We start from the raw sequence: 11,797 nt of genomic DNA on the forward strand, positions 1-11,797 counted from the left end.
GTAATCATTAGTCCAAACAGTTTGGAACTAAAACGAGAGTTTCAATTGGACAAAGTGAGGTAGGTCTCAGCCGTTTAGTTTGCTTCCTTCGCGATACAGAATGGGCGTAATGAATGCGACCCAGGCGAGCCAGCGCGAGGGAAAGAGGGGGCACCATGTGCTGTTTTGGTAATCTGCATCTGGGAATGTCTTGCATGCCTTGCAAATTCCCCAAAGTAGTCTAAAGGTCACCTCTTCTGGTTTTATTTCAAATTAAAACATTGCCCAGGCCTTTATCGTGTTGTTAGACGAACACAGAAAATTATATATTTTGTGATAACTGCACTGTGATTTGAATTTTGTGGAGAATTCTTTGGGGGGAGGGTTAGGGATTCTTAACGTTAAGGATCCCTATTTCATTTAAATGTTCACTGCCCTAATCAGCACGTGTGCACAAAAAAAAACCTGGCAGTGCCGACAAACACAAATAAGATACAAACAGACATGTGTGGGATGATTGTGCATTGGTACTGTACTTAAAATCATACAGACTGCTATACAAAATGCCACATGTTCACAACATCTTTCACACACTGTCCTCACCTGTTTGACCTTATCCTCAAAGTCGGCATCATTTTTGTCGTAGATCATCTGGGCAAGCCGAATCTGTTCCGCTGTGGCCTGCATTCAAAAAAAGAGAAGTTACACCCAGGTGACCTCCATTTTTTGTGTGTGTGATAAGACTAGAAGGTGATAGGCACATTTGAAATATGTACTGGTGATGGCAGGAATAACATGAAAAAAGCTAATGCAACCCCTGGGAATGGTATAACAAAGGCTTGGTGGGACATTAAGTCAAGTTGGCCAAGACATGAGTATATTTAGCTCTCGAAAACCATTCTCCATACGTAGGGGTTTCAGTGGTTTCATTCACCCACGATTGGCTCCATGTGAACTACAATTCTGATGCTGTGCCTTAACGTTTAGAAACAGCAATAATAAATCGCTTTCAAAATGGTTTGAAACATATGCCGATATGGCCTTTATCTTTCATGTCAGCTAGAAATAATCTTTCAAATAAAAAGATACACTTATGGTACCAGTAACATAGTAGAAAGGGGGGGAACATAACTGATTTGACAAAGTGCAGGCAGACATAACAAAACACGTAGAAAAAACGATTTATGTGCACACTGCAGAGCTCCCAATGCAATGGGTTAATCAAATAACATTTAAAAAAATCCATTGCATCAGAGCTATAGAACGCGGCTACCTTTTCTTAGTAACAGTCACCTCTGCCAGCAACCAAAAGTACACTGTACAGTGTTGCTACTCTGAAATTGTGTATGAAACTCACCTGTATCTGTTTTTGTGGCTGTGTGGTTTGTGTGGTGGTGGGCAGCGCTCTGTCTCGAGTTCCTCGAGCTGGATTGCTGACCACTGATGTCATCATATACAGTATATACAAAACAATGTATGTACAAAATAGAAAAATCTGAAACAGATCAATGGGGGTGGGGGGGGGGGGCAGTCAGTCAAATGGACATCATAGTAATTTCAACCTCACAGGACTACTTGTACTGAGTCTTGCTTTTGTCATCACCGTTGCCTGTGCCATGTAAGACCATAACCCTGTCCATCGCCCCTCATGTTTAAATTTAGACATCCAGGCTGGGGAGGGGGCTGTTCTGGTGTCAACTTACATCTCTCAAGCACACATTCAAAAACATTCTCACAAACATAGATGTAATGGTCAAACAAGCATCACTCATACATCTGGCTACAATAAATTTTATTGAATTAAAAGGCAGCTATAAGTACTGGCAATTTATAAATAACAGTTTTGTTGCTCTGTTGACAGTGGCGAATGTGGATGTGTAGCTAGCGTTCAAAATTATAGCTAGGCATTCAAACCACTGCGCCTAGTCCAAATCATGGGCAGCCATTTGGGATTGCCCAAAAAAGTTCAGACGTGCCAATGGTTCATGACATGTGCCCGTGAAGTTACTAAAACTACTAACGTTTGCCAGCTAGCTAAATTAGGCGTCGCTATTAACGGAATGCCAAGCGGATATATGGCCTAGCTAGCCAACTAATTGACAAATTAAGTGTGATTCTGATAATCTAACGATAGTGCGTAGCTGGTTTGCTAGCTCTCGTCTAGCTAACAAAGCAACTGCCATTGTTGTTGTGACAGCTGTGTTCTCTAATCAGGGTGGGTACACAACTGAACAAACCGGATTGGATTAGCTAAATAGCTAAGCGTCCTTGTTATCGAGAAAAAAAATATATAAACTATATTAATGTAAGATTTGTTTGCTAGCCATTTCCAGAAATAAGAGCATCCCAAAATGAGCTTGGTTGAGCCTTTATTATTTTGATGATTCACAGTAAAGACGATGACTTACGTTGGCTTGCTTGCTAGGTAACGACGCGTTAACGTAGCTAGTTATAACGTTACCATTGCCAATCTATTCTTTGTTCACGTCTAAAGTAAGCTTGAGAAAAGACCAAACTGTCTGTCTCGCTCTAAACGTTAAATAGATAACGTTAGCTAGCTAAATGTTTACTAAATTACTGTAACTATAGTAGCTAACTTAAGTATTAAGCCCATAACGTCCGTTTGATAGCTAGCTAAGTATGCTACCGCAGATAACTTTGTTTATTTTGGTCTCTGACAGTGACTGCAAACCATGTTGGACGGAGCTCTTTGTGTAAACGGCTAATATTAGCCAGTTAGCTAGTACCCCTAGCTAATGATTTATGATAAGTCGCCAATACACTGTACTCAACACATGTGGACTAATAACATTACATTAAAGAATAACATGTAGCTAGTAACGTTATATCTACAAATGGTATACAATACTACAATGTAACCCGCTAGAAAGAAGTGTGGACATGGCTAGGTAGCTAGCTATTTGACCTGTGAGTTATCTGGCTAGCATGCTAGTTAGCATACATTTTTAGCATTTGAAAACGATAGCACAATGTGGATACGCTAGAGCTAACTTAGCACTGAAGTGGCTAAGCTAACTGGCAACGTGAAATGATGGCTCGGTCTATCTATTTTCGGAGTATCACTACAGTAAAGTGGATCAACCGTATACAACGACGGCCCCCACTGTATTTTTCTTGTTTATGATTATCATAACAAACCTTTTTCTTTCTTTACCTGCTAACACGCTTCACTCAGCCAGCAGCAGATGCCGTCACGTGACACACCGCGCCGTTGTTCAACCCCGAATAACCGAACCAGCCACTCATAACAGGCCTAGCAGATCAGGTTGTTTTACGCACTCTGCTGGTGTACGTGCTCGCTCCCTCCACCTCGGAACGCGCTGTTGATAAGTCAGTGGTTGGTTGGCCTCATTGGCATTTGATATGGATGGCTCTTGTTGGTGTTATGCCACCTGCAAGCTACTAAAAACGGCTCAAGGGAATCATCTTCTGTTCATCCTTATCTACCAAAATGACTAAAGAAAGGGAAGGTATTACAGTCTAGAATGTAGACATAGAGCAAAAAAACCCAGAATCTGATTAAACTATTTTGTGAGCTCAAACCCCAAATGTTAGTTACCAATCAAGAGACAGATGGTACAAAGTCATTTTTATTTCAACCCCACTATCTTCTCTGGACACAAGCGAAGCAGTACATTTTAGATAAAACATAGACCACACATGTGTATAACAATAATTGAAAAAAAATCTAAATAGCCGCTTTATGCAAAATCAGGGTGGTCGGATGGTTTTTACTGAGCGGCGGCTGCAATAGAGAGGCAGGCGAGGTGGCATCTCGATGAGCCTTTGTCGACGAGGAAATAGACCGCCATTGCCCTCTGTCCTATTGTTGAAGTTATTATGTGACTTGTTAAGCACATTTTCACTCCTAAACTTATTTAGCCTTGCCATAACAAAGGGGTTGAATACTTATTGCCTCAAGACTTTTCAGGTTTTCATTTTTCATTCATTTGTAAACATTTAAAAAAACATCATTCCACTTTGACATTATGGGGTATTGTGGTTACGCCAGGGACAAAAATAATCTAAATTTGATCCATTTTAAATTCAGGCTGTAACACAACAGAATGTGGAAAAAGTCAAGGGGTGTGAATACCTTCTGAAGACACTGTACATACCCCAACCAGATGCCATGGATTACAGGCAAGGCGTCAATACAGGACTAAGATTTAATCCTACTACGCCGGCTCTGACATTCTACAGATGTGGCAGTACTTGCAAACTATCATGGATTAAAAATGGAAACCCAGCCGCGAGCTGCCCAGTGACACAAGCCTACCAGATGAGCTAAATACCTTCTATGCTAGCTTTGAGGCAAGCAACACTGAACCATGCATGAGAGCATCAGCTGTTCCGGACGAATGTGTGCTCTCGCTCTCCATAGCCGATGTGAGTAAGACCTTTAAACAGGTTAACATTCGCGGGGCCAGACAGAATACAAGGACATGTACTTACAGTGAGGGAAAAAAGTATTTGATCCCCTGCTGATTTTGTAGGTTTGCCCACTGACAAAGAAATGATCAGTCTATCCTTTTAATGGTAGGTTTATTTGAACAATGAAAGACAGCATAACAACAACAAAAATCCAGAAAAACACATGTCAAAAATGTTATAAATTGATTTGCATTTTAATGAGGGAAATAAGCATTTGACCCCCTCTCAATCAGAAAGATTTCTGGCTCCCAGGTGTCTTTTATACAGGTAACGAGCTGAGATTAGGAGCACACTCTTAAAGGGAGTGCTCCTAATCTCAGCTTGTTACCTGTATAAAAGACACCTGTCCACAGAAGCAATCAATCAATCAGATTCCAAACTCTCCACCATGGCCAAGACCAAAGAGCTCTCCAAGGATGTCAGGGACAAGATTGTAGACCTACACAAGGCTGGAATGGGCTACAAGACCATTGCCAAGCAGCTTGGTGAGAAGGTGACAACAGTTGGTGCGATTATTCGCAAATGGAAAAAACACAAAAGAACTGTCAATCTCCCTCGGCCTGGGGCTCCATCCAAGATCTCACCTCATGGAGTTGCAATGATCATGAGAACGGTGAGGAATCAGCCCAGACCTACACGGGAGGATATTGTCAATGATCTCAAGGCAGCTGGGACCATAGTCACCAAGAAAACAATTGGTAACACACTACGCCGTGAAGGACTGAAATCCTGCAGCGCCCGCAAGGTCCCCCTGCTCAAGAAAGCACATATACATGCCCGTCTGAAGTTTGCCAATGAACATCTGAATGATTCAGAGGACAACTGGGTGAAAGTGTTGTGGTCATATGAGACCAAAATTGAGCTCTTTGGCATCAACTCAACTCGCCGTGTTTGGAGGAGGAGGAATGCTGCCTATGACCCCAAGAAGACCATCCCCACCATCAAACATGGAGGTGGAAACATTATGCTTTGGGGGTGTTTTTCTGCTAAGGGGACAGGACAACTTCACTGCATCATTTGACGGGGCCATGTACTGTCAAATCTTGGGTGAGAACCTCCTTCCCTCAGCCAGGGCATTGAAAATGGGTCGTGGATGGATATTCCAGCATGACAATGACCCAAAACACATGGCCAAGGCAACAAAGGAGTGGCTCAAGAAGAAGCACATTAAGGTCCTGGAGTGGCCTAGCCAGTCTCCAGACCTTTATCCAATAGAAAATCTGTGGAGGGAGCTGAAGGTTTGAGTTGCCAAACGTCAGCCTCAAAACCTTAATGACTTGGAGAAGATCTGAAAAGAGGAGTGGGACAAAATCCCTCCTGAGATGTGTGCAAACCTGGTGGCCAACTACAAGAAACGTCTGACCTCTGTGATTGCCAACAAGGGTTTTGCCACCAAGTACTAAGTCATGTTTTGCAGAGGGGTCAAATACTTATTTCCCTCATTAAAATGCAAATCAATTTATACAATTTTTGACATGCGTTGTCTTGATTTTTTTGTTGTTATTCTGTCTCTCACTGTTCAAATAAACCTACCATTAAAATGATAGACTGATCATTTCTTTGTCAGTGGGCAAATGTACAAAATCAGAAGGGGATCAAATACTTTTTTCCCTCACTGTAGATCATGCACTGACCAGCTGGCAAGTGTCTTCACTGACATTTTCAACCTATCCCTGACCCAGTCTGCAAACCCAACTTTTTCAAGCCGACCACCATAGTCCCCGTGCCCAATAACGCCAAGGTTACCTGCCTAAATCACTTAAATCACTAGACTTTAACGTGAAATGCTTACTTACTAGCCCTTAACCAACAGTGCAGTTCAAAAATAAGAAAATATTTACTAAGTAGGCTAAAATAAAAAGTAATAATAAAAAGTAACACAATAAGAATAACAATAACAAGGCTACAAACAGGGGGCACCGGTACCGAGTCAGTGTGTAGGGGTACAGGCTAGTTGAGGTAATCTGTTAATCTGCAAACAGCGAGTAGCAGCAGTGTACGGGGGGGTCAATGTAAATTGTTGTGCGGTGGTGATTTTTATGAATTGTTCAGCAGTCTAATGGCTTGGGGGTAGAAGCTGTTGAGGAGCCATTTGGTCCTATAACCTGGGTGACTGGAGTCTCTGACAATTTTATGGGTTTTCCTCTGACACTGCCTATTATATAGGTCCTGGATGGCAGGAAGCTTGGCCCCAGTGATGTACTGGGCCGTTCGCACTACCTCTGTAGCGCCTTACGGTCAGATGCCGAGCAGTTGCCATACCAGGCGGTGATGCAACCGGTCAGGATGCTCTCGATGGTGCAGCTGTAGAACCTTTTGAGGATCTGAAGACCCATGCCAAATCTTTTAGTCTACTGAGGGGGGAAAGGTTTTGTCGTGCCCTCTTCACGACTGTCTTGGTATGTTTGGACTGTGATAGTTCGTTGGTGATGTGGACACCAAGGAACTTGAAACTCTCGACCCGCTCCACTACAGCCCCGTCAATGTTAATGGGGGCCTGTATGGCCCGTCTTTTCCTGTAGTCCACAATCAGCTCCTTTGTCTTGCTCACACTTAGGGAGAGGTTGTTATCTTGCCACCACTGCCAGTTCTCTGACCTCCTCCCTATAGGCCGTCTCATCGTCGTCAGTGATCAGGCCTACCACTGTCGGGTTGTCAGCAAACTTAATGATGATGTTGGAGTTGTGTTTGGCCATGCAGTTGTGGGTGAACAGGGAATACAGGAGGGGACTAAGTACACACCCCTGAGGGCCCCTAGTGTTAAGGATCAGCATGGCAGACGTGTTGTTGCCTACTCTTACCACTTGGGGGCGGCCCGTCAGGAAGTCCAGGGTCCAGTTGCAGAGGGAGGTGTTTAGTCCCAGAGTCCTTAGCTTAGTGATGAGCTTTGTGGGTACTATGGTGTTGAACGCTGAGCTGTAATCGATGAACAGCATTCTCACATACAGTGGGGAGAACAAGTATTTGATACACTGCCGATTTTGCAGGTTTTCCTACTTACAAAGCATGTAGAGGTCTGTAATGTTTTATCATAGGTACACTTCAACTGTGAGAGACGGAATCTAAAACAAAAATCCAGAAAAATCACATTGTATGATTTTTAAGTAATTAATTAGCATTTTATTGCATGACATAAGTATTTGATACATCAGAAAAGCAGAACATAATATTTGGTACAGAAACCTTTGTTTGCAATTACAGAGATCAGATGTTTCCTGTAGTTCTTGACCAGGTTTGCACACACTGCAGCAGGGATTTTGGCCCACTCCTCCATATAGACCTTCTCCAGATCCTTTAGGTTTCGGGGCTGTCGCTGGGCAATACGGACTTTCAGCTCCCTCCAAAGATTTTCTATTGGGTTCAGGTCTGGAGACTGGCTAGGCCACTCCAGGACCTTGAGATGCTTCTTACGGAGCCACTCCTTAGTTGCACTGGCTGTGTGTTTCGGGTCGTTGTCATGCTGGAAGACCCAGCCACGACCCATCTTCAATGCACTTACTGAGGGAAGGAGGTTGTTGGTTAAGATCTCGCGATACATGGCCCCATCCATCCTCCCCTCAATACGGTGCAGTCGTCCTGTCCCCTTTGCAGAAAAGCATCCCCAAAGAATGAGCTTTCCACCTCCATGCTTCACAGTTGGGATGGTGTTCTTGGGGTTGTACTCATCCTTCTTCTTCCTCCAAACACGGCAAGTGGAGTTTAGACCAAAAAGCTCTAATTTTGTCTCATCAGACCACATGACCTTCTCCCATTCCTCCTCTGGATCATCCAGATGGTCATTGGCAAACTTCAGACGGGCCTGGACATGCGCTGGCTTGAGCAGGGGGACCTTGCGTGCGCTGCAGGATTTTAATCCATGACGGCGTAGTGTGTTACTAATGGTTTTCTTTGAGACTGTGTGTAGTTCTGGGCTGATCCCTCACCTTCCTCATGATCATTGATGCCCCACGAGGTGAGATCTTGCATGGAGCCCCAGACCGAGGGTGATTGACCGTCATCTTGAACTTCTTCCATTTTCTAATAATTGCGCCAACAGTTGTTGCCTTCTCACCAAGCTGCTTGCCTATTGTCCTGTAGCCCCTCCCAGCCTTGTGCAGGTCTACAATTTTATCCCTGATGTCCTTACACAGATCTCTGGTCTTGGCCATTGTGGAGAGGTTGGAGTCTGTTTGATTGAGTGTGTGGACAGGTGTCTTTTATACAGGTAACGAGTTCAAACAGGTGCAGTTAATACAGGCAATGAGTTGAGAACAGGAGGGCTTCTTAAAGAAAAACTAACAGGTCTGTGAGAGCCGGATCTGTTGGGGCGATATGCGAATTGGAGTGGATCTAGGGTGTCCAGGAGGATGCTGTTGATATGAGCCATGACCAGCCTTTCAAAGCACTTCATGGCTACCGACGTGAGTGCCACGGTCATGGCTCAGATCAACACCATCATCCCAGACACCCTAGACCCACTCCAATTCGCATACCGCCCCAATAGATCCACAGATGACACAGTCTCTATTACACTCCACACTGGCCTCACCCACCTGGACAAAAGGAATACATTTACATTTACGTCATTTAGCAGACGCTCTTATCCAGAGCGACTTACAAATTGGTGCATTCACCTTATGATATCCAGTGGAACAACCACTTTACAATAGTACATCTATATCTTTTTTTTGGGGGGGAGGGTGGGTTAGAAGGATTACTTTATCCTATCCCAGGTATTCCTTAAAGAGGTGGGGTTTCAGGTGTCTCCGGAAGGTGGTGATTGACTCCGCTGTCCTGGCGTCATGAGGGAGCTTGTTCCACCATTGGGGTGCCAGAGCAGCGAACAGTTTTGACTGGGCTGAGCGGGAACTGTGCTTCCGCAGAGGTAGGGGGGCCAGCAGGCCAGAGGTGGATGAACGCAGTGCCCTTGTTTGGGTGTAGGGCCTTTGTAAGAATGCTGTTTATTGACTACAGCTCAGCATTCAACACCATAGTCCCTTCCAAGCTCATCACCAAGCTCAGGACCCTGGTACTGAACATCTCCCACTGCAACTGGATCCTGTACTTCCTGACGGGACATCCCCTAGCGGTGAGGGTAGGCAACAACACATCCGCCATACTTACCATCAACATGAAGCCCCTCAGGGGTGTGTGCTTAGTCCTCTCCTGTACTCCTTGTTCACCCACGACTGCGTGGCCGCGCACTACTCCAACATCATCAAGTTTGCTGACCGCAAGACGGTGGTAGGTCTGATCACCGTCGACAATGAGGCAGTCTTTAGGGAGGAGGTCAGAGACCTGGCAGTGTGGTGCCAGGACAACAACGTCTCCCTCAACATCAGCAAGATAAAAGAGCTGATTGTGGACTACAGGAAATGGAGGGTCGAACAGGTTGAGAGCTTCAAGTTCCTCAGTGCCAACATCACTAAAGAACTATCGTGGTCCACACACATTAACACAGTCGTGAAGAGGACATGGCAACGCATCTTCCCCCTCAGGAGGCTGAAAAGATTTGGCAAGGGCCCTCAGATCCTCAAAAGGTTCTAAAGCTGCCCCATTTAGAGCATCTTGACTAGCTGCATCACCTCTTGTTACATCAAATGCAAGGAACTGGACTGGGTTTACACCATGAGTGGTCTCAAGTACAGTACCAGTCAAAAGTTTGAACACACCTAGTCATTCAAGGGTTTTTCTTTATTTGTACTATTTTCTACATTGTAGAATAATAGTGAAGACATCAAAACTATGAAATAACACATATGGAATCATGTAGTAACCAAAAAAGTGTGGGAACTACACATGCTGAAATAATCTGTTCACCTTCTCTGCGTCTCAAATTTGGACTCATCAGACTAAAGGACAGATTTCCACCGGTCTAATGTCCATTGTTCGTGTTTCTTGGCTCAAGCAAGTCTCTTCTTCTTATTGGTGTCCTTTAGTAGTGGTTTCTTTGCAGCAATTCGACCACGAATGCCTGATTTACGCAGTCTCCTCTGAAGAGTTTATGTTGAGAGATGTGTCTGTTACTTGAACTCTGTGAAGCATTTATTTGGGCTGCAATTTCTGAGGCTGGTAACTTTAATGAACTTATCCTCTGCAGCAGAGGTAACTCTGGGTCTTCCTTTCCTGTGGCAGTCCTCAGGCAGTCCTCATCATTGCACTTTATGGTTTTTGCGACTGCACTTGGAGAAACTTTCAAAGTTCTTGAAATTTTCCGGATTAATTGACCTTCATGTCTGAAAGTAATGATGGACTGTTGTTTCTCTTTGCTTATTTGAACTGTTCTTGCCATAATATGGACTTGGTCTTTACCAAATAGGGCAATCTTCTGTATACCACCCCTACCTTGTCACAACGCAACTGATTGACTCAAAGACATTAAGGAAAGAAATTCCACAAATTAACTTTTAACAAGGCACACCTGTTATTTGAAATGCATTCCAGGTGACTACCTCATGAAGCTGGTTGAGAGAATGCCAAGAGTGTGCAAAGATGTCATCAAGGCAAAGGGTGGTTACTTTGAAGAATCCTCAAATATAAAATATATTTTTGATTTGTTTGGTCCATATGTTTTATTTCATAGTTTTGATGTCTTCACTATTATTCTACAATGTAGAAAATAGTCAAAATAAAGAAAAACCTTTGAATGAGTAGGTGTGTCCAAACTTATGACTGGTACTGTAGATGCGCTTGTTTTGAGATCAAAGCGAGAGCTTCATGTAGCCACGTGCACATTTTGTTCATATCCTTTGCTAGTTAGTGAGTTATTAGCCCAGTTATAGATCATTTTAGTCAGCAAAAGGGGAGTGTTAATTATTTTCTCCTAAAGGGGCAGTGTTGTATTTTGAGACATGCTTGAATAAACTAAGTAGCCAATAGGCAGAGGGTAGCATAATTTGTCTGATTCTCTGTAATAATGGTATGGAAATAATAATACATTTTATTTTGTAAAGCGGTTTCTTGCATCAAAAACATAACAACATTTCCAATGAACTCCTTGTCTGAAGGACAGGTGGATAAACAGTTTAATGTCAAGCCCTACATATTTTTTTCAAATGTCTCATGGAATGTAGGCCTACATTGAACACCACACATTGGCTGCTACTTTAGGCTGAACGAGAACAGCTATTTCCGCGTTAAAATGTTATGGTATACATTTTCTCCATTGTTTTTGATTGTAGGTCACTCTGGTATGCCTACATTATGATCAAGTAGCCTACATGGCCACTGCTAAAACTGTAACATAAAGCGGGTACACCCTCAGTGTTCACAGTAAACACATGCTGAAAGTTGCACAGAATTTTCAGTGTTAACGTTTGCGCTCAGCAGACTTGAAATTTGCTCAGTGTCGAAACAAATTAGAGGGAACATTGGTGGTAAGTAC

General features: G+C 43.5%; 1 protein-coding gene across 7 annotated transcripts in view; it reads right to left on the reverse strand.

Moving 5' to 3' along the window:
- Positions 1-3,254, reverse strand: part of LOC115199831 (ubiquitin-associated protein 2) — a 28,745-nt gene extending 25,491 nt beyond the window's left edge. For 6 of the 7 annotated variants that reach the window (XM_029762323.1, XM_029762325.1, XM_029762324.1 and 3 more), the window contains exons 1-3: positions 3,155-3,254; positions 1,337-1,474; positions 583-660 (exon numbers count right to left, since the gene is read on the reverse strand). In XM_029762323.1, the coding sequence (XP_029618183.1) occupies positions 583-660; positions 1,337-1,432 (174 nt within the window). In that variant the 5' untranslated portion in view covers positions 1,433-1,474; positions 3,155-3,254. Of the gene's footprint in view, positions 1-582; positions 661-1,336; positions 1,475-3,138 lie in introns of all 7 variants that reach the window. The other variant, XM_029762321.1, reaches the window with a different exon arrangement.
- Between the last annotated feature and the right edge of the window lie 8,543 nt (positions 3,255-11,797).

This window comes from Salmo trutta, chromosome 9, assembly GCF_901001165.1.
Source record: "Salmo trutta chromosome 9, fSalTru1.1, whole genome shotgun sequence".
NCBI lineage: Eukaryota > Metazoa > Chordata > Actinopteri > Salmoniformes > Salmonidae > Salmo > Salmo trutta.